At 46.4% G+C, this 23,150-nt stretch overlaps 1 protein-coding gene across 2 annotated transcripts in view; it reads right to left on the bottom strand.

The window, feature by feature from the left end:
- Window positions 1–438: 438 nt before the first annotated feature.
- DRC1 (dynein regulatory complex subunit 1) overlaps window positions 439–23,150 on the bottom strand; it is a 32,755-nt gene continuing 10,043 nt past the window's right edge. The window contains exons 4-17 of one of the 2 annotated variants that reach the window (XM_055399350.2): window positions 21,775–21,958; window positions 20,655–20,792; window positions 19,496–19,582; window positions 18,782–18,904; window positions 12,530–12,669; window positions 9,106–9,240; window positions 8,536–8,768; window positions 7,731–7,843; window positions 6,303–6,392; window positions 5,713–5,799; window positions 3,469–3,617; window positions 2,287–2,430; window positions 1,807–1,909; window positions 439–674 (exon numbers count right to left, since the gene is read on the bottom strand). In XM_055399350.2, coding sequence (XP_055255325.2) covers window positions 618–674; window positions 1,807–1,909; window positions 2,287–2,430; window positions 3,469–3,617; window positions 5,713–5,799; window positions 6,303–6,392; window positions 7,731–7,843; window positions 8,536–8,768; window positions 9,106–9,240; window positions 12,530–12,669; window positions 18,782–18,904; window positions 19,496–19,582; window positions 20,655–20,792; window positions 21,775–21,958 — 1,783 coding nt within the window. In that variant the 3' untranslated portion in view covers window positions 439–617. The remainder of the gene's footprint in view (window positions 675–1,806; window positions 1,910–2,286; window positions 2,431–3,468; window positions 3,618–5,712; window positions 5,800–6,302; window positions 6,393–7,730; window positions 7,844–8,535; window positions 8,769–9,105; window positions 9,241–12,529; window positions 12,670–18,781; window positions 18,905–19,495; window positions 19,583–20,654; window positions 20,793–21,774; window positions 21,959–23,150) is intronic. The other variant, XM_055399351.2, reaches the window with a different exon arrangement.

Below are 23,150 nucleotides of genomic sequence, written 5' to 3'. Positions count from 1 at the left end.
GGGTCAGGTGGGGGGCTGTGGGGGAGGGGTGCACAGGGTCGGCTGGCAAGCTCAGCACAGGATGGGCCCCTTTGGCTGGGGGGCCTTGTGACCCAAGGTTCAAGGTGGGCCTGAGGTACAGTGCTGCCTGCCCAGGTTGCCTCAGGAGGAATGTCACACCACAGCCCAGGGGCACAGCCTGGTGGACCCAGGGGCCCCAAAAGCTCACTAAAGCACTCTTAGTGACAGTCTGAAGGCACAGACCCTGAAATGGCCCAAAACTCCCAGGTACCGCCTGTTCCCGGAAGCAGGAAGGGAGCCCTGAGCCACAGTCTCGGCCTGCAGCTGCGCGCCTGTTCTCAAACCAGTCTGAAGCCAGGGACAAAGTCCCCTCATGGCACAGAGGTGTCAGGTGGGGATTGCTCTTTAAAGCGATTCAGACACAACTTTTTTAAGACTTTAATCAGGACTGTGGAATCCAGGTAACTCCTCTCAGCGCCTTATTTCAACAGGCCCAACAACAACAGGTCTGGAAAACGCAGGGAGAGGGCCTGGGGAAGCCCCCGGGGGTGCTGCCTCCGACACCAACAGCGATACCAGTGCTGGCCCTGCCTCAACAGGCTTTTCGAGGTCTGGCTCTATTTTGTGGGGACCCAGAACACCTGAGTCGGAGGAACTTGCAGTTCAGAGTTTATCTGGAAAAGAGAGAGTAATGGTCACCACCCTTTCCCCAGGGTCCACCTGCCAGCAGGCCTCCAGGTCTCTAGGAGTACTTCTTTCCCAAAGACTTCCTTCCGCATCTCCTGGGCCAGCCTCAGGCACCCTGCCTTCCTCAGAAGCTGAGTCCTGGGCTCCCTGCCTGACTTCTGCTCCAGCACACCAGCCTCTGGTAATGCTCTTAACCTTCCCCTGTGATCCATTTTCTAGAACCCTAACTTCCCCGCTTCACCTGCCCATCTGGCCTTGTTCTTCCACGCTCTTCCCCAGACTTTTGTCCACTGTAGCGTCAAAGGAAGGGTGGCCCCCTATAGTTCCCTAATGACTGAGTCCTGTCTTGGGCAAAGAGGCCATTGTGAGCCGCAGGCTCATCGCATGCCCTGCTCAGGTGTGGCCGGGGGCCTGAGACCCCCACAGGCCACACATCCCCAGGGTCTGGCCTGTGGCTCACCTCACTTGATGACTCAGGAGATATGCCCAGCCCAGTGTTACACCCTTAAGTGCCACGTGAAGGATCCCACAGGAGCAGAGCAGAGCCAGCAGTTGCGCTGCCAATGGGCTCTTTCCAGTGGAGCAGACTATGAGATCCCGCCTCCTGCTAGGACACGGGGAAGTCACCCTAGCTGTCCCTGGAGCAGGTCTGGGTGGGGGCCAGGGGGAACATCTGCCTCGGTTGGAGCCCCCATTCCCAGTGTCACATCCCAGGCCAGACGCCCGGGGCTGGCAGAGTGGGAAGAGCCCGAGCTCTGGGCAAGTGACAGAGGCTCTGTGGTTTGATCCTCCTTTTTGTGAAAGGGGGAGAATCACTCCCATCCTGTCCACCTCACAGATCAGCTGTTAGGACCAAAGAAGGAAATTTCCTGTGGAAGGGCTCTGTAAGCTGTGAGGCCAGCGCTGGATTGATCACTGCTTCGCAGAGCCATCCAGCAAGCATCTGGTGCAAACTATATGAGCGTCAAAGTGACACTATGACAGCCACATCTCAAAGTTCCCTTGCCTCTGGAGGTGGTGGGGAGGGGACGCCTCACTTCCTCCAGCGTCTCCACCAGTCCCACTGCCGCCCCCCTCCCCCTGGCGCCCCACTGTCCTGCCTCCCCTCCCGGGACCCACCTTGGTATCGAGATACTGCTGCAGCAGCTGCTGGAGCTCTGTGTTCTGCCTCTCCAGAGAACTGTTTTCTATCAGCAGCTCAGCCCTCTGGGTCAGGATGAGGCTTTGGGCAGAAAAATTGTTTAGAGGCCCATTGAATCCTCCTCCATTCTCAATCAAGTCGGAGCCAGGATCTCTGCCCTTCTATTTTGGTTGGAGGTGAATGAGGACCCCAGAAGACTCGCCCACCAGGGCAGCCCTCCAGCCCTGAAGGAGCCAGGCCACCCGGAACAAAACAGGGAGGGCGAAGCCAGAGGGCTCAATCCCCCAACACTACATGGCCCCCCACATGAGTTGCCAAAAGCAGCTTTACCCTCCAAGAGTTCCTGGGACAGGGAGGCAGCAAAGGTGGCTGCTCCAAGCAGGGTGCTTCTCCTACCTACCTTCCCTGGGCCTGCCCTACCTGCCCTCCTCCTCCTGAGCCATGGCATACACACTCACTGGTATTTCTCCAAGGCTGTATACAGAGCATCCCAGAGGTTCTGGGTGGTGGCAGGGATAACCGTGGTCAGGGCCTTCCAGTACTCAGAGTCCTTTGAATTGTCTCGCACAACCTTCAGCAACTTCACTGGCATCCAAGAGTCCCTGAAGGTCAAAAGCACTGGTATCATTCCCCTCAACCTAGTGTCACCAGGGCCCCCAAGCAGTGCCCCTCACAGACTTACTGTCACTTTCATCTGATCATGGAAGAGCCTCAGAAACAACACCTGCTTATCCATCAGGGTTCCTGATTCTCGGTGCTGTTGTCACCGTTACGAAGGAGTGTCATCCACTCCCTTTCTCTCGATCAGTTTACCTCACTGGTTCTATAGCTATTATGTCCATTTCTTCCATGGATGCAGCCAAGGCAGCTATTAAAACCTGTTATCTCCTCTCCACACACCCCCAGGACAGCCTTCATCCAAGCTATCCCCTCCCACCTGGACAAACCTTCCCACTACGGTCCCTGAATCAGGCATCAGTTGGCCGCCAAAGTCATCTTTCTAAAATGCAAGTCTGCTCCTGGCTCCCTCATGGCTTCAGATCATTTTCTGGCTCCGATCCACCAAAGGGTAAAGACCAAGACCTTGGGGAATTTGGATAAGGCTCTCAAGATCCAGCCTGGCTCCTCTACCCAAGCTGGTCCCACTCCCCAGACCCTTGACACTCCAGTCGTACCACTCCGTCATGATTCTTGAAGCAGGGCTTTCCCTGCACTGTGACATCCTGAAATGCCCTTCCCCTCAACTCTGTCCACCAAGGAAAACCCAGTTCTGCTGCCATCTTCTCCTAAAACCCTCTCAGATGAAGGTGACCACTTCCCCTCTGAGCAGCCTGACACCTCCATGTGCCTTGACCACTGTTCTGATCACAACGTATTCTCCCCAAAGGGCCTATACACAGCAGCCCCCAAGAGATGTTCTTTAAATAAATGATGAATAAAAACATGCAAATCTCTTCTGTATCTATTTCTTTCATTACAATGTCCATGGATTCCTCCCGCCCTCCTTCTGGACATCCTTCTACTCACTTCCCCAAGTTCTGGCTTAGCAGCCTCTTCTCCCCTCCCTGGTATCTGCTGGGCCCCCATCACATCCAGCTGCCCCCCACTTCTCAGGCAAACCCTCCAGCACCACAGCCCACCTGGGCTTCCTCAGACCCATGACAAAGGCCTCCAGAATCTTCAGAACATCGTTGGGGTGGATGAGCTTGGGAGAAGGAGGGGGCTCCTTCTCCTGCGACTTCCCATCCACAAGGCGCCCCTCCTTCTCTGCTCTGAGATCCAGTGGCTCCTGTAGTGGGGACACAGATGCCAGGAACCAGTGTGGACAAAGGTGCAAGCGCAACTGTGGCTGGAGGCATGCAAGCGTGAATGCATGACGACGGCTGGAAAGAGGGAAATGGAGAAAACGTTTACAGAAAGTCGCAGAAGTTCTGGAAAAGAAAGATGCCGACATTCACACAAAGAGATAATGAAGGGAAAGGGTGAAGAAGAAGGAAGATGGGACCAGGAAGAGGCAAACAGGGAGCTTCATAACCGTGACAATGGGGGAGTTCCCTGGTGGTCTAGTGGTTAGGACTCAGCACTTTCACTGCAGGGGCCTGAGTTCATCCCTAGCTGGGGAACTAAGATCATGCATGCTGGGCAGTACAACCAAATTAAACACACACACACACACACACCAGTGATAACGTTCTAGTCTGGTATCCAGTTCACAGGTGTTCAATACATTTTATTGATATGTATAAAGCTTACATGATATAAATATCCTCTTGATTCATAGTACAAATTAAATTTTAATCTTTTAATTTTAAAAAGTCCTTCTAACTCCTGCTGTACAGTTCATTCAGTTTACTTCTCACCAGTAAACCAACATTATCAGTTTCTTATATATCCTTCCAAAGAAATATATATCCATATAAGCACACACACTTTCACTTTTCCTTCCCATTTTTACATGAATGATACTCTACTATGTACACAGTAGAGTTTCACATACCAACAAACCTTAGAGAGGTTTTCACATAAATACCTAAAGAACTTCATTGTTCTTTTTTACAGCTGCATAGTATTCCATTGTGTAGATGCAGCATACATTAATCAATTCTTTAATGATGGAAATCGGGATCATTTCCAATCTTCTGTCATTTCAAACAAAGCTGTGATGAATAAGCTATGATAAACACATTATTTCACTGTATTGAGTACATCAATAGGATAAAATCTTAGAAGAGGAGCACAGACTAAAGTATACTATACAGTCTTATAGTTGATCCTGCCAAGCTGTCTGCCACAGAGGCTGCAACAATTTACACTCACACCAGTAAACTATGAGCATGCCTGTTTCCCAAACCTCAGCCATCACTATCTGTTATCAAATTTATGGATTTTTGCCAACCTGACAAGTGAAAATTGAATTTGAGCACTTTTTAATTTGCATTTCCATAAATATAAGAAAGCCTGATTATATTTTCATATGCTTTAAAGTTATTTGTATGTCTCTTCTGCAAGGTATTTGTTCACATCCCTTGTCTGTTCCACTGAGTTGTGGATGTTTTTCTTATTGGTTTATGAGAGTTCTTTATATACTGAAATTAGCCCTCATCTGTGATATGAATTAAAAATATTTCCCCCTCCTGTCATCTATATCTTAACATTGCTTATTTCGATTTTTGATCTACAGAACTTTTTTTTTGACGCAGCCAGTTTGTCCTTATTTTTTCTTATGTCCCCTCAGCCAACTCTTTCTGGAAGCATATCAGGATACTCATACTCACTGTGACACTAAAAATACTAAAAATCTTTTTTAATTCATGTTTTAAATTTTTATATTAATATTAAAATTTTACAAATTTGTAACATGATGACTTCCTCAAAATAGTCAATTACGATCAAGATAGTTATTAAAAATGGGCCTTGCTTTGCAAGAAAGTGTTATGAATCAAAATATTCAGAATTTGGTGAGCCCAGGTCTCACATGGCTGAGGCCTGGCTTTGAAGGAAGGTCCTGGAAAAGACCCCTTAGGCCTCAATGTAAGAACAGGATCTGATGGCTAGCTAGCCTTCCCTTTACAAATGCAAAAAGTAACAACGCCAAGGGAAGTGCTAAAATCAGCTTTGATTCAAAATCCCCACTATTTCTCCCGAGTGTGAAAGTGCTAGTTGCTCAGTCATGTCCAACTCTTTGCAACCCCATGGTCTGCAGCCCACTAGGCTCCTCTGTCCATAGGATTCTCCAGGCAAGAATACTGGAGTAGGCTGCCATTCCCTTCTCCGGGGGATCTTTCTGAATCACAAGTATTATTCAAAGGTGGCAGTGCCCTCTGGGGGATTCCAGGAGAATTTTTAATGCTCTCTCTTTTTTTTATTATTATACTTCACCTTACCTGGCTGGAAGGTGAATGATGAGTTTGGTATTTGAGGAAGAAGTTAACCAGTTTATACAAGTCATCCTCATTTTCAATTCCAAGGGCCTGAGGAAAAAATAGAATGACTGCTTCAAACACCATATTAAGAAGTCCCTCAGCTCCTAAGAGCAGGGGCTGGCTCCCCTCAGCCTCCCTGGCCCCTACCGTGGCCCAGAGAACAGGCCTTTCAACACCGGAAAGCACAGTGAGTGTGGACACGCACATCAGAACAGAGAAACAACGCTCAGAACAGCTCCATACAGGCCTGGTGTGCAGGAGCATGCTAAAAGGGGCTGAACACGCCTCTGAGTTTAGGGGTGAAGGGGCGAACCACGGCTGAGAGCTGGGCCACGAGAGAGGGGCTGGCAGAGGAAGGGGTGGGATGGGAGTCACCGACACAACCCTGAGGCCAATTCTTGGCATGGAGAGTAGGCAAAGGGAAGGATATTACAGTGAGCTGGGGAAGCCCCAGGAGTCCAGCAGCTACTCCAGGGCTGAGGCAGTGCTGAAAACCCAGGGGGCTGTGTTACACTGGAACCCCCCACCCACTCAGCCTGGGGGGCACTCACCGAGAAGATGGCGTCCAGCCTCAGCAAGTAACACTCGTTCTTCTCCAGGGGCAGGAGTAGGCTCAGCAACTTGCTCTCTATGAGGAAACCCTGAGGAGAAGGGAGACGACATCTCCAGTAGGAGACTAGGTTCAGGACAAGTCCTACAGCCCGTCCCCCTCCAGGCAACGCACCAGGGACGACTCCGCAGAGCAGGAAGAACCGCAGGGCAGAAACGTCGGGCAGCTGCCCGGCATTCCAGAGGAAAGCCTTCCCGGGACGCCTAAGAGTCCTTCTCAGGGACGAAGCCAGTCCTCATGATGGACTGAGGTGTGCTCAGAAGGCGCTGACTCACCTCACCCACAGGCCACAGGGGCAAACACCTGAGCTCCCCACCACAGTCCAGACCTGATCCAGTCCCATTCCCTCCTGCCCGTGTCACTTCACTCAAATGCTAGTCCTCAGACTCAATGGACACGAATTTGAGCAAGCTCTGGGAGATGGTGAAGGACAGGGAAGCCTGGCATGCTGCGGTCCGTGGGGTCGCAAAGAGTCGGACACAACTGAGAGACTGAACAAGAGTCCCCAGACATCTCCAGGACACAGCAGTAGGTGCTGATCTGGAGGGGAGGAAGGCTGGAGAGAGACGGAGACACCGGAACAGAACCCAGCATCCGTCAACTGGGGCTGAGAGGGGAGAAGACTGGGTGCACCCCCGGAGTGGGAACAACGCCTGGGGGAGGGCTCCTCGGACAGGAGGCTGCAGGCAGCAAGCCGGCGGACAGAGCAGAGTGTCGGTCAACTTCCTCCTTCAGCAAAGCTGCCCTCAGTGGCGGGAGACTCCCCTCGTGCCCAAGAACTGCCCCAAGTGGACTGGCGCCTGCCAATCTTTGTACCACTTCTTTCCCATCTCAGAAACGAAGACCTAAGTAAACAGCCATTCTGTTTGGGTACAATTGGACTTCTAGCTGAACCAGCTCCAACGAGATCGTTACACCAATTCCAGTGGGTTTTCTAACATGAGTGAAGACATCCAAGGCCTAATACCCCCAGAGTAATTGCAAACTCAGCTCCCAGAGAAAGGCCACCATAGGTTGGCCACCCTACTGTCAGATGCATGCAAGGGGGCAAGACTGGGACCCTTTCTCTTGCAGATGAGCATATTTTAACATTTTTTAAAAAAATGAATTAGCAGGAGTCCCTTGCTGGCACGGACCCGCCTTGCTGACCCATGATGGGAGGACCCCTTGGCCAGCCAGGCCAGCTCTGGAGCACGACAGCTTTTCAGCAACCCCATGAAGCCTGGAGGGGAGGGGTCCCCCCGCAACAGCACCATCCTGTGGGCAGGTCCACTCCTGCCTCCAGGCCACCTCTGGCCCGTCCAGTGTCGTCCAAGGCGGCGTTCCAGAAGCAAGGACAGAAAGTTGCAGAGCCTCCCACCAACCTCACCGACTCGTCACACAGGAGCATCAAGATCTTGCGGGTCGTTCTTGCTGAAACTTGCTTCGGCAGGTCCAGGTAAGACTCTGATTCCAAGTTGTCCTCGTCTGCCCCCCCCTCTCCTGCAAAGGGACATAGAAGAGAGAGAAAGAAAGAGAAGGAGATTCCTTTGCTTGGTTCAGTTTGAGGGACAGTCAAACCACTTTCCTTGAAAATGTATACCTTCAAAGGCCTCTTCAGGCACTAGTCACTTTAGTTGATGAAAACCTATTATGTTGAGGGGAAAAAAAATTCGGAGGGTTGGGGCTGATATAAGAGACTATCTTGAGAATTCTGCCACTCCTGGCCAGCCTGTAATATGCCTCACTCTTCCCAATTTTATCTACCTGGAAATGTCACACTCAAAATCCAACCCTGACCAGGAACCTATTTGTTCTTATTTTAGAGATTGATCTAACACATCCATTCTGTGGTTTCCAACCCTGCAGCAGTTTAGAAACAATCAATGAAAATGTAGGGAAAGCAGCCGCTTCACAGAAGAATAACATCAGCAAGAGCAGCTGATGGCAAGAGCCAAATTTTCTCTTCACTAAAATTTACAAATGTTAAGTTTAAAGCTATACATTCCTTGTCTGAAAACAGTACTAAAAATCACGGTACTACCCAGATTTTACCACTTAATCAAAAGGTAAAATGAGATAATACACATGAAAAGATTTTGAAAAGTGCAAGACACCAGATTGCTGGTGGCAATACATGTTCTCAGAGGCCCCTCCACTCCAGCCTGCAGACGTTCTGACTCTGTTCCAGTCACCTGCTTCCATCAGGACTTCCTCTAAGATCTGTGTGGCAGACTTCTGCTGCTGCTGAGAAATCGGCCCCACGTTCTTTAGGAACCAGAAGTTGGGTGCCATCCAGGGGAGCCCTAGATGATGGGTATTGATGATTCTGTCTACATCAAAGGCTCTGTTTATCAGGTCCTTCACCTCCTCTTCATTCATCAGCCAAATCTCCCGAAACTGCTTGTCATCAATGAGAGCAAAATGCCTAGGAAGGAGAGTTACTGATGGTGGGCAGCTGACACCAGGGCTGGACCAATCCCCCACAGGCACCCCCAGCTAGCAGTAGGGCAAGAATTGAGGCAGAGCTGGGGGAAACCCTGGACCCAGACCCATCTCTGAGCCAGGGATTCTCACCCATGAAAACAAGGCAGGCGACATGCAAGTAAAGAGACAGGAGAGACAGCACAAAAGGTTCTCTGGTGCCCTGGCCCAGCTCCCAAAGCGGGTGACACCACACGCTGACGGGATCACTGTCACTACCAGCTCACCTCCCACAATCCCCTCCTCGGGCATGTGCCTTGGGACCCACATCCCTGAAATACCTCATGGCTTTCTGAAGCTCCTTGAATTGCAACACAAGGCGTTTGTAGTCTGAGGTTAGGGACTGGTTCTCGTCCTGAAATTGCTTGACCTGCTTGCTATATTTTGATCTCAGATTGTTAAGTACATCATGCAGGCTGAGTTGAAGAAGGGGGAAAAAAAGTTAGTCTACCACTGAACTAAGGCTGCAGTGTATGTTCCGTCCATCTGCTATCTACTCCACTCAGTTCTATAAAACCGAGGCTCAGGCTTGTGGAAGGTGCAGGAAACCCTCCCAAATATTTTCCCAAACACAGCTACAACTGTGATTGAGGAAAGGAAAGCAATAGGCAGTAATGGAATCATCCAGAACTAAATGCATTTGAAACTATCCAGAACCTCAAACCCGCCAAGAGGTTGCCTCTTATTCAAGAGTGTGACTGAACTGTCCTCAACACAGCACTTGTCAGAGGCCACATTTAATGCTGATTCACAGATTGAAATAACCTCCCTCAACTTCCGAAACAATGAAAACAGAAAGGAAAAACATACTGCGCCACAAGCCTGTGATATACACATGCCCCACCCTGAAAGAGCTGATACTATAACGAGTCCACTAACTCATTCACTCACTCATCAAGCATGAAGGGTCTCTTTCGTGCCAAGGATATGTTGGAGTACCAAGATGAATACAAGATATGTCTGAGCACATAGCACTGTCAGTGCAGCCAGAGACAAAGACAAACGTGAATTACAGAACTGTGTGAAGAGGGCTACCGAAGAGCCTCACACCCGGGACCAGGGGAACCTGGTTGGCAGGAGAGGGGGTTGGTCAAAGGTTCCAGCACTAGGAGAGACATGCCACATCATGACAAACGCATGCAGGCCACCAATGCCCAGCTCACTGCTAATAGGAGTTCTGGAACTGGAAATCTGTCACATGAAATAAGACAGGCATGGCTTTCAGAACCCAGACCAGACTTCAGACTTCACGCTACTGAACAGTAGCCCCACTAACACAGGAACAGGAAGGTTTGAGGACTGACATAGTTTCAGTTTAAAAATTCTAAAAATAAAATTTTCCCTGTCAAGCATTATTCTGAAATTGTCAGAAGATCCCTGGGGACTTCCCTGGCAGTCTAGTGGTTAAGACTTCACCTTCCAGTGCAGGGAAGGTGGGTTCAATCCCTGCTCAGGAAGCTAAGATCCCACATGCCTAGAGGCCAAAAAAGAAACAAAAACCTAAAATGCAAGCAATATTGTAATAAACTCAATAAAGACTTTAAAAATGGTTCACATAAAAAAAAAAACTTTAAAAACAAATCAGAAGTCCCCCATACACAAACACTGATCATTCCTATTTTCACATCCAAAAAAGGAGACATTCTATAAGATAAATGACCTAGACTTTTGGATGATTAACTGGTTTCACCCCCACCACACTCTCACACACATCCATCAAGAGAAGAGGATACAATAAGTATCATGTAAAAAGGAGGTTGGCAGGTGGAGGGGTGGGGGAATCTCACAGATCAGAGAGACTTAAGGAACTTAATTTAACAACGTGATGCAAATGCCTGGATCTAGATGAGGTACTAGTTTAGATCAGCTCCTCAGTGGTAAAGAATCTGCCTGCAATGCAGGAGACCTGAGTTCAATCCATGGGTCAGGAAGATGCCCTGGAGAAGGGAACAGCAACCCTCTCTAGTAGTCTTGTCTGGGCAATCCCATGGACAGAGGAACCTGGAAGACTACAGTCTATGGGACTGCAAAGAGTCGGACACGACTGAGCGGCTAACACTTTTCACTGTAAAGGACTCTACGTGCTAAGTCGCTCAGTCGCGTCCGACTCTTTGCAGTCCCATAGACTGTAGCCTGCCAGGCTTCTCTGTCCATGAAATTTTCCAGACAAGAAAACCGGACTGGGTTGCCATTTCCTTCTCCAGGGCATCTTCTGGACCCAGGGATCAAACCCACAGTCTCTTAGGGTCTCCTGCATTGGCAGGTGGGTTCTTTACCACTGTCTTGGGACAACTGGGGTAATATGAATGCGATCCAGATATTTAGATGAAATAAAATTTCCTGAAATGAAAAGGTGGAGGTTATTGACTTCTTAAAAAGAGATTACAAAAGAGTTGCAGTATGATGTCATATCTATATATTAATAGAGAGACGGAAAGAAATATACTTAATCTCTGATAGTAAGAATATGGTATTTTTATGTCTTTATCTTGGCTTCCCTGGTGGCTCAGTGGTAAAGAATCTGCCTGCCAATGCAGGAGCCATGGTAGATGTGAATTTGATCCCTGGGTTGGGAAGACACCCTTGAGAAACAAATGGAAACCCACTCCAGCATTCTTGCTGGGATAATTCCATGGACAGAGGAGCTTGGTGGGCTACAGATGGTAAGGTTGAAAAGAGTTAGACAAGACTGAGCACCTAAGTTTTTATCTTACTTTCACTTGAGGTATTTTCTAATTTTGTATAATGCACATGTACTGCTTCTTTAATTACAAGTTGAGATTTATTCTCCAGATAGCTCTGCACACACTCAAAGTAACACACTGACATAAGTACTGGGTTGGCCAAAAAAAAAAGTTCATTTGGGTTTTTCTGTAAGATGTCATGGAAGAACCCAAACGGTCTTTTTGACCAACCTAATACTTATGTTGGCATTATTGCAACAGCAAGAGTTTAGAAGTCAACAAAATGCACAGCAGCATGGGCCTGGCTGAGTAAATCCTAGCATATCCATGCAGTGGAATACAAGACAGCTTAAGCAATAATGTGAACATTCTCTATGAACTGGTATGGAAACATCTTGAAGATACAGAACAATGTGTATAGGATGCTATTAGTTGTGTCAAAGCAGACAGGCATGAGACTTTGTGTTTGATTGTATGTGCATAAGGAAATTTTGGAAAAAGCAAAAGAAATGAATCCAGAGGTGGGACAGAGGACCCAGACAAAAGATGGATGGGAGACAGACTTTTTGCTGTAAACTCTTTTCTTTTTGCTGTAAACTGCCTATGGGGTCAGGAGGACAGAACTGGTTGAATGTATCCTGTTTTCAAAAGAAAAAAAAAAAAACTCTTTTAATAAGAATTAGTTATGCATGCATGCTAAGTCGCTTTCACTGTACCTAACTCTTGTGACCCCATGGACTGTAACCTACCAGGCTCCTCTGTCCATGGGGATACTCCAGGCAAGAATACTGAAGTGGGTTGCCATGCCCTCTTCCAGGGGATCTTTCCGACCCCAGGATCGAACCCATGTCTCTTATCACCTCCTGCTTTGACAGGCAGGTTCTTTACCACTAGCACCACCTGGGAAGCCCTAAGTATTAGTTATACTTCTAACAATTTCTACTCTTACAAAAGAGTACATACCCATACTCTTTGCAGTACAGAAAGGCCCAGAAGAAAGACACTCTGCATGTGAGCTTACCGGTTGATCTTCCTCTTCTGCTGGGACTTAATCACTGTGCTTTCTTCATCTCTCTTCTTCAGCACCTGGAAGTTGTACTCTAACTTCTCTTGGTTTAGCTGATAAGTTGCTTTCATTTGCTGAAGCTGTTGCTCAAGAATCTAAAGTTTAAAAAAATAATTCTAATTGGTCCTGGTACAATTTATTACGCCTGTAGGTCCCTAGTCATTTGTTCTGAAGTCATATTGGAGGAACCTTAGGAACAAGTGTTTCTACCTGAATTCTTAGAAAATTTATCATTAGAAGCAAATTAATGGTCTGGACAATGGCTCAGATGGTAAAGAATCTGCCTGCAATGTGGGAGATCTGGGTTCGATCCCTGGGTTGAGAAGATTCCCTGAAGGAGAGCATGGCAACCCACTCCAGTATTCTTGCCTAGAGAATCCCCATGGACAGAGGAGCCTGGCAGGCGACAGTCCATAGGGTCGTCAAAGGACAAGACTGATCCACCAATCACACAATGGTGCATAATATTTTTATATTATAATTTACCATATGTGAAATAGTTATCATATACCATGATGTTTTATTATTTCCTTACAGTATATACATTTATACATGTACAAATACATTTATGTTACTTTGATAATCTTCAATATTATAAAATAATGGTGGGAAGTACTGCATGTAAAATATTGGGAGTATTTTACTTTCTTACAGTAGATTCTCAGAAGTCAGGTTCAACGGTTCTCAGTAAATTGATTCCCACATAACCATCTCTGCTGCTTCAAATGGGGCCAGCCCTGGACACTGGGGAGGCCACTGTTCAGCATGGCTGGCACAGAAGTCCAAGAGAAAAGTTTCTTTGTTGGATGGTGACAATCTGAGAGAGTGTGAACACTCACAAAGAAGGAGGGTCTCCAGAGCTGCTCTGGATTTCGGACGATCATGAGCAACCTCCAGGCTTTGCTGGGATCGAGGCACTGGGGAGTCCCATGACCCTTAGCATCTGGGTGTCTGCTCTAACCATGTCCATGGACCTCCTTTGCAATGAGCCCCTGTCACTAAGACAGCATTTTTCAAACTCACTGGGCCATAGAACAATTTTTATATTTATAACACAGGAAGAGCACGTACATTACAAATGTGAGCCCTACCATATGAATTCTCCTGTGAATTTCATTCTGAAAGGCAGATTATTATATAATAATCATTATGTAAATAGACTCTATTTTTCCTACACAATACATCTTCAAAGGAAAAAAATAGCACTGGCACCATTATTTTGTTGTTGGTTTTGTGAAACCATCGTCAATATTTCACCTAGTTGAATACAGTTTACAAAACTCTGAACAAATGTGATTAGGCAATGTCTTTTTCTTTGTGACCTGAAAGAACTTATTAGCACCACACACTAACCAACTCACCTAACCAGTCAGTGGATGTGACCTAAAAACAGACCTTAAATCTAAGTCAGTTTTATGGGCAAAAATATATATAATAATAATAATAATCTGTCACTGAATTGTTTTAATTTACAGTCTTTTGCTTGTGCATGCAGTTGAATATTTATTAGCCAATTTTATTTCCTCTTGTTGAAAATATCTACTCTTGCTTTTTGTTAATATTCTTAGGGAACTGGGGCTTTCCTGGTGGCTCAGATAGTAAAGAATCTGCCTGTAATATGGGAGACCCAGGTTGGATCCCTGGGTCAGGGAAGATACCCTGGAGAAGGGAATAGCTACCCACTCCAATATTCTTGCCTGGAGAAATGTCCGTGCTTATTATTCAATTATCCAAAGATATTTTTACAAAGCTATATCCTGTGTTCCTATAGACTAATGATGTTTTGCCATTAGTCTATAAGAACACAGGATATAGCTTTGTAAAAATATCTTTGGATAATTGAATTAGTTTGGAGGAATCATTTATAAAGATTATAATTTAACCAGTCAACAAAATCCCTGTGTTCCAGGGACTGTGGGTGTGGATCACCCCCTCTTCTCCTCTTTCTCCTGGAGCAGTAGGAGGAGCAAGAGAGCTCCTTTCTGAAGCCAACTCCTGCCCCAGGCTGACACTGGTAGCCAACGTCGCCCCAGCAAAACAGAAATTTAGTACAGCCTTTCCCTCTGGCCTTCTTGGCTGATTCTAAAGACACCACTGGGCCTCTTTAGCACTGATCTCAACATGTGGGTGTGGAGGGGGCCCCAGGGATTCCGTGAGGAACTGTAGACTCCACATTCCAAACTCTTGCTTACCCTTTTCTCCCCTGTCACCCACTCTTCAAAAAAAAAAAAAAAAAGGCCTTTGTGGCCATTGACCATGAATATGAACTTTTCTTTTTTTTTTTTATCTGTTTGTTTTTGACCTACCTGGGTCTTTGCTGCTGCATGGGCTTTTCTCTAGTTCCAGAGAGTGGGGGCTGCTCTCTAACTGCGCTGTGGGCTTCTCCTGTTGCTGAGCGAGGGCTCTAGGACACTCAGGCTTCAATAGTTGTGGCTCTCGGGCTCAAGAGCACAGGCTCAATAATTGTGGCTCGTGGAGTTAGTTGCTCCTTGGTGTGTAGGATCTTCCCGGACCAGGGACTGAACTCATGTCTCCTGCAGTGGCATTCTTATCCAGTGAGCCACCAAGGAAGCCCTCACTCACTCTCTTAAACTACTTATACTATTCATGATCTTGCTTTCTAACTCAAACGATTGTAAACTCCTAGAGGACGGAAACTATCTTATTTGTTTTTATGCTTTGCACCAGGTAAGTTCACAATACTTTTTAAGTAAATAACTTGTATTTAATTTTTGCGATTAATATTCTGGCATTAAAGTTGTACTAAACTATTTTCCAATTTTAAATGAGTACGTAAGGCCTAAAAATAAAAGTTGCTTCCTATATCAAGAACTAAGTGTTCCTAGCACTTTTATTTTGGGGTGGTGGGTATCAGTGGTTAAATTGTTGAGTACATAATGTTTATAGGTTTCTCTTTGTTCGTTGTTAATACGACCTTTCTAGCAGTAAGAACTGAAAAGTATACCTTCTTATTTTTACTTCTTGTACCTATCAAGCCAAACCTATATGTACTGGATCTTCTATGTTTTGGGGGTTTGCAAAAAAAAAAATTAGTTCCATATTTTAGAAATGATACAGTGCAAAGAATTAGTGTCAGGAAGTGAGCCGCATGCCGTATCTTTCTGACAAAAATTGATGCTATCTGACTTTACTATCTAGTGACTACCGCTCAGAGGCACTACGATAAAGTTCAGTCTACTAAAATATTCCACATATTGCAGTGTGGGTAATCCATGATTCAACTACCTTTTCTCAGTTCAAGGGTAAAATGTGGTACAGTATAGTCATTCTGACACGGGGAAGAACTGTTACACTGATGAACTGCACAAAGGTTCCCACTCTGAGAGCCTCCATCTGTCTGCCTTCCAAATACCCACACCTCACCACCAGTCGATCCAGACAGCGTGAGCCCAGAAAGCCAGGTCTCCTGGGCTACCTGCCTCTCTGCCCCTCACCTCCCTAGTCTTATTTCTTAACAATCTCCTCATGTCCCATTTCCTTCTTGCCTTCATTCATGTCCTTCAATAACTTCTTGACTTCATTCAAGCATTTGAACATCGGATTAAGGACATGAGGTTCCAAGCCTACAACTCAACAGCAATAAGTTACTCAGTTAGGAAGTGGGGAAAGAACCTGAACAGACATATCTCCAAAGACGACATGAAGATGACTAATGGGCACATGAAAAGATGCTCAACATCACTAATCATCAGGGAACGGCAAATCAGAACCACAAAGAGGTATCACTTCACACCTATTAGGATGGCTATTACCAAAAAACAAAGGACAGCAAGCATTGGCAAGGATCTGGAGAAAAGAGAATCCTTCTACACTTAGCAGGAATGCAAACTGGTACAGCCACTATCGAAACAATATGGCAGTTTCTCAAAAAATTAAAAATAGGGTTACTATTTGATCAGGGAATATTAATATGTAACCTGAAAATTTGAAATCTGGAACTCAAAGAGGTATCTGTACTCTCACGTTCATTGCAGCATTATTCACTTCAGTCAAGATATAGAAACAATCTAAATATCTGATGATGGACTGATGGATTTTTAAAAGGTTCCCTGATGGCTCAGACAGTAAAGAATTCACCTGCAATGTAGGAGACTGAGGTTCGAAGTTGAGCTGGGAAGATTTCCCCAGAGAAGGGAATGGCTACTGACTCCAGTATTCTTGCCTGGAGAATCTCTTTGGACAGAGGAGCTACAGTCCATGGGGTCGCAAAGAGTTGGACACGACTGAGCAACTAACACTATATACATAAAATGGCATATTATTCAGCCTTTAAAAAAGTAAATCCTGCCATTTGCAACAACAGAAATGGACATGCACGACATTATGTGAAATAAGTGAAATAAGCCAGATTCAGAAAGACAAATACTGCATGATCTCACTTACATGTGAGATCTAAAATAATTAAAAAGAAGCAGAGAGTAGAATTTGCAATGAGGGGCTGTCAAGGGCTGGAGGAGGGGAAGATGAGGAGGTACTAGTCAAAGTGTTACAAAGTTTCATCTGTGCAAGATTAATAAGTCCTGGAAATGAACAACCAAGAGCTCATGATTAACAATACTGCACTGTATACTTAAAATTTTGCTAAGAGGGTAGATCTTCTATTAAAGGTCTTTACCGCAAAAAACAATAAAAAAGAATATGAGGTTCCATTATTTCACTGTTAGAGACCAGTATGTACTGCTATCATGTAAATGATCACAGAACCAAGATAATTTCAGAAACCTTGACTTAATGACTATTTTCATTAACAGTGTAATGTGTACAGCCCAGAGAAACCATGCTGCTTTTTTACAAAAGTCTACTGTTCCTTGTCAGTAACTCTCAGCTCCCTGACATTAATATTAAGAAAGGCTCAAGAAAATTCTCAAGACTGGAAAAATATTTGTAGTCTAATAGGATTTTTTTTTTTTAAATGCCTGGGGCCACGGCAGTGAAAGCGCTGAGTCCTAACCACTGGACCACCAGGGAACATTCCCTAATAGGGTTTCTTAATTTAATCTCATTATAGAAAGCTACAAGAGGAGTTGAGAACTGAAATTCTACCAAAGGCTATGTGGAAAAACTTTAACATGTTTTTCTAGATAAAGACTGAAAAAAACAGAACATGCTTGAATGTTAAGATGCAACTATGTTACATCTAAATATAATTAGGGATAATTTTTTTTAACCAATGTTGAAACACAGAATCCTAGGTTTGGACTTTAGAAACCAGAAAATCTAACCCCCTTCCCACTGCAGGAATCCTTCTACACTGAAGACAGACACAGTCATTCAGCCTCTGAACACTTACATGACATAAAAGGACTCTTTGTTCTGTGGGATGACCCTTTTCTGTGTTAGACAGTTCCAACTATGAGGCAGTTCTTTCTGATGGTGAGTCAGAATCTGCCTGACTGCTATGTTCAACCAGTATCAGGAGGTTTGGAATACTGGGAAGGACAGAGGTTACCAAGGCATACAGAACTTGGTTTGAATCCAGGGCTTACCATTTACCAGATAAATAAACATCCTTGTCTCTGAGCCTCAATTTCATGGCATATAAAATGACACTACTGATTTCTCCCCTTCGAGTTACTGTAAGGATTAGGGAAACTGTGTGTTAAGTGGCCGCAGTATGGTAGGCACCCATCGCATGGTGGCCACCCTACCATTACCTGGCTCTAGAGATGGACGGAGGAGCCTGGTAGGCTGCAGTCCATGGTGTCACTACTACTCGGATACAACTAAGCGACTTCACTTTCACTTTTCACTTTTCAGCATTGGAGAAGGAAATGGCAACCCACTCCAGTGTTCTTGCCTGGAAAATCCCAGGGATGGGGGAGCCTGGTGGGCTGCCGTCTATGGGGTCACACAGAGTCAGACACGACTGAAGTGACTTAGCAGCAGAGATATTTTCCCTCCACCCGGCAAAAATGCACAATTCTGTCAATGATCCCTCACATGCCATGGTTTCCAGACCCCTTCAGCATCTTGGCAGTTTTCCACTGGTTTATTACAGAAAGAATTCCTCCACATGTTTCTTGTAAATAAGCTCCTTCAGATATGATCACTGAGAGCAGATAACAAGTAAGTATCAGTTGGATGGACTAGCTCTAGAATATTATGGGTGGTTGCTAAGGATGAGATATTCACTGGTACTCCGTCTGCCAAACCGCCCAGACACCCTGGCAGAGAAACAAGTCACACCTGCACGTCCTGCTCCAGCTTGATCTTGATCGTGTTGTACTCTTCGCAGTCCCAGATCCTCTGCTTGTTGAGCTGTTTCTCATAGTCCTCCACTTTCTTGATGCGGTTCATCAGATATTCCAGCTAAAGGCACAGGGAGACAAAGGGAAGGACGGGCCCCATCCCTGTTCGAACTCTGAAGGGAGTCTCTCCGCCCTCAGAACCCCTGTGCTCCAAGGCTTTGAACTCGAAGGCCACGGCTTGCATTGCTTAACAGGGTCCTGACTCTATAGACTCTAAAAGGAGTGCAGACCCTGCCATCAGACATTCGTATTTCTAAGAAAAAAATCTAATGGATTTTGCTCATATTATTTCTTTGTTCTTTATGTCTCTGAAATAAATTGATAAGCTCACACCCTTTAGAATGCGTCTTAAAACAGTTTCTTGGGCCACAAATACCCATGGCTTGGGGAGATACCCAGGAAACAAAGGACAGAGAAGCAGGACCAGTGAAACCACAGAGGACTACACACATGGTACCAACCACAGCCACCACAAGAGGGGGCCATCCCCAGGCCCTGCTGCCGAGCTGGCAGTCGCAGTCAGGATGTGCGGCTACAGCAGTCTTCCCCAAGGTACAAAAAGCTAGCAAATTCAGCCTCAGCAGGAGTCACCCCAGACTCTACGGATCACCACTGACACCCACTCCGCCTCCCTCCCCGGCCACTCCCTGACCTCTTTAGCGTTGTGAGCCTGTAAAGCCCGCTCCCATTTCTTCTTATTGCTGGTCAGCAGCTCCTGTCTCTCCACCTCAAATGCTCTCTGCGACCAGAAGGAAAAAGGGCTCTTGTGTCTGCTTTAATCAGGCAGGTCCCACAGCATCAAAGAGCGCTCAGAGAGCAGCAGCAGCAGCACATCTCCACCCACACAAAGTCGAACCCAAATGCAGACTTGTCAGGTTTCAAGCACCCAAAGCACCGTGGAAGGAGCTGCATGGGGAGTGCTGCAAAGCCTATGCTTCACAAGGATTGTGAGAGGAAGTATGCCAGCCGCCCCATGTCCAGTGGGGAACGGCCAGGGCCAACCCTGGCATGTATTCCACTGGGACTCGAGTGGGAGCATTGCAGTGTCTGGGGTTTCCATGAAGCAAACAAAGACAGCATGGAGCTCACAGAACAAGGGGTGGTGGGGTGTATGGGAATGCAGAGATGAGTCTGTGCTAATCCAAAGAGAGAGGCCCCCACCTCTTGGCTCTCTTCCATATTTGGAAAGGCCTGTCTGGATGTCAGTCCTTAACATTTCAGGCCAGTCCAGAGTACAGGCTCCTGGATCCTGTTTGGCACGCCCCTTTCCCCTCCCCACATCCCTGACTGTCATAAATAGGTCGGATAAGTGGCTCACAAATGCCTGATATTCTGGAACACTGACCTCCCTCCTCTACTCCTCTTACTTTACCCTGTTTTATCTTATCACTACCTCTCCTCTACCCAAGTGCTTATCACTGCCTGTCAAATTACATACATAGTAATCTATCTATCTATTGTGTAGCTGCCTCTGCTAGAATACAGGTCCCATCCAGGACTTTGTCCCTGGTTGTCACCCCAGCCCCTGGTACAGCGCTTGCCATTTAGTAGACACTTGCATATTTGTTGGAGGAGGGAACGTATGAATAAGCAAATGAATGAAACCCTAGAGCAGAGACCTCAATGAGAGCAGTGAGACGGAGAAATGACAGCAGTCTAGGGCCCTCCCTGGGTGGTTAGGACAAGCCCGCCTCCTCCCAGGGCCTCCTGCCAGAGGCCTCCTCCCAGGGCCTCCAGCCAGGGGTGTCCTCCCAGGGCCTTCAGCCAGGGGCCTCCTCCCAGGGCAGGGGGCAGCTCTCACACACCATTACCTCGATATTTTGGAGCTCCTGGCGAAACATTTTCATCACATTCTTCACCTGCTCTTCCATCCTCTCCAGGAGCAGGCAGATGTCATCTGACTGTTTCTTCAAATCCTTCACGTACTGGTCATCTTTTATTTTTAACTCCTAGAGAAAAGTATATCAAAGGTTGGTCACCAACTGAGACAGAAGTCAGAGGCTGCCAGCCCCCTACCCCCAGACCACCCTCAGACCCCTCCCATCAGCTCACACACTAGAAAATACAGCTGCACAAAGGGAATGTGCTGGATAGGCTTCTTCCTCGCCTATCCAGGGGGAAGGACGGGTGTTTGGAGCCCATGGGCTCGCCTCAGGGCAAAGCCTCAATGAGAAGCCCAGGATCAAACCCCAAGAGGACTACTTGCTGCAAATCTCCCTGCAGGCTCCCAGAAAACCTGGATGGCTCCTGCTGAGTAACGAATGTCCATGTTCTAACATGGGCACACATCTACTGCAGACTGTTCCATTCCTTAACTAAGCACAGAAAGCCTGAAATGGCATTTACTACAACAGGACATCTTTCTCTCAGGCAGCCAATGATTCTAAAATGACTACAGAACTTTTTCTTCTGGTTAAAAGGATATTGCCTGAGGGACTTCCCTGTTGGTCCAATGGCCAAGAATTCACCTTGCAAGGCAGGAGACACTGGTTCGATCCCACATGCTACCAAGCAACTAAGCTTGCACACCACAACTAAACAGCCTGTGTGTCCCAACTGACACAGCCAAACAAAAAATATACACTTTTTTTAAAACAATAATCTTTTTTTTTTTTTAAAGTGTATAGCCTGAAACAACAAGGTCCTACTGTAGAGCACAGGAACTATATTCAATATCCTGTGATAAACTGTAATGGAAAAGAATATGAAAAAGAATATATATCTATGTATAACTGAGTCACTTTGCTGTATAGCCGTAATTAACACAACATAGTAATTCAACCATACTTTGATTAAAAATATTTTTAGTGTTTTGCCCAAGCTGTACCATGTTCTTGGTAATGAAGTAAGGCCTCTGCCTTTCTCCATTCAGGAAAAGCACACATTCCCCCAGCTCCATCCCCTGTGCGGGACCCAGGGCCAGGCTCTTGCCTGCTGTAACTCGCTGATCAGCTTGTTCTTATCTTCGATCAACCCTGCGCAGTGCACCTGCTGGGCATTGAGCATTGCCCACAGCTCCTGAGGGATTCTCCGCTGCTTGCCCTCCTCCCACTTGATGGTGATCTCATCAAATTTGTCCTGGCTGGTCTTGACCTCGTTCTCCAGCTTTTCAAGTCTGCAAGTATATAAACAAACCAGCTCTGGAGGCTGCCTTCCAAGAGCATAGGCGGTTCTCTAGGATCTGGAAAACAGGCCAGGGTACCAAGCCCTGCCTGCCTCCAGGTAGAACCACTGCAAACCAAACCAGGCTCTAAGAAATCTTCTTTTAGTTTAAAGCTTGACTGTAAATAACAGGCCAAATTAAAAAAGTGACCCAGGACAAAAATGGATCACCATTAAAGCTGTACAAACACACACATGGTTCGAGAGTCAACTGGTCATATCCTCTGAGTAAGACGGTGACTTGGTAGTTAAGCACTTGGTCACAGGTCCCATAGCTTGTGTTCAAATACTGATTTTGCTACTGGCTCTCAACTTTAGGCAAATTGCTTAACTTCTGCAGGCCCCATTTTTCTCAGCTGTAGAATAGAGAGGGCGGAAACACCTACCTTCTTGTGACTGTTGTCAGGATTAAATATGATGATTCCCAGCACAGTAGGCACTTAACAAATGGCACTCCTATTATTATCTTTTGTCATTGACATGACTTTAACTGTCATGGCCATTCCCCTTCCAAATTATCAATAAATGACTAGTGGAACATACAAAAAGGAAAATATCACCATTAGCAATGAAAAATAGGAGTGGTCTCCCAGAACTCCAAGAATGCCAAAGAAACCGTGTGATGGAGCACACCGAGGATGGGATTGGACAGAAGGAGGCATTAGGGCTGAGATGTGAGGCCCCTTCTGAGAACAGGGGCCAGGACACATGCCTGCAGCACTCTCCCAACTTCAGTAACCGGTTCTTCTATGAGATTGTCTCCAAATAAGAATGCAAACTCCCTTAATGAAAAGAATCACAACGTAACTATCTCGTGATCCCCTCTCTCCTTCCCACCTTCCAAGTTAGGGCACGGAGGACATCTTATCATTCCATTAACTTTTTTTTCCCCAAAAACATGAGTAACAGTTGTCGGGTGACATTTCCAAAACCCACATTTATCTTGTAACCGCTACCCATGACCTTCCATTTCTCCTCAGGGGCTGCAGGAGAAGCCCGACTCCTCAATGGGGCCCTCAGGGCCTTTCCACAGTCGCCCCTGCTGCAGATCAGCCAGTTCAGTCCCCAGGCCATGACAGGCAGTGGGAAATTTCAAGAATAGATTACATCAGGCTTCCCTGGTGGCTCAGGGAAGTGGTAAAGAA

Source organism: Moschus berezovskii, chromosome 11 (genome assembly GCF_049115385.1).
Source record: "Moschus berezovskii isolate FMDL1 chromosome 11, NW_MosBer_1.0, whole genome shotgun sequence".
NCBI classification, from domain to species: domain Eukaryota; kingdom Metazoa; phylum Chordata; class Mammalia; order Artiodactyla; family Moschidae; genus Moschus; species Moschus berezovskii.
This window is presented reverse-complemented; position numbering and strand designations above follow the sequence as displayed.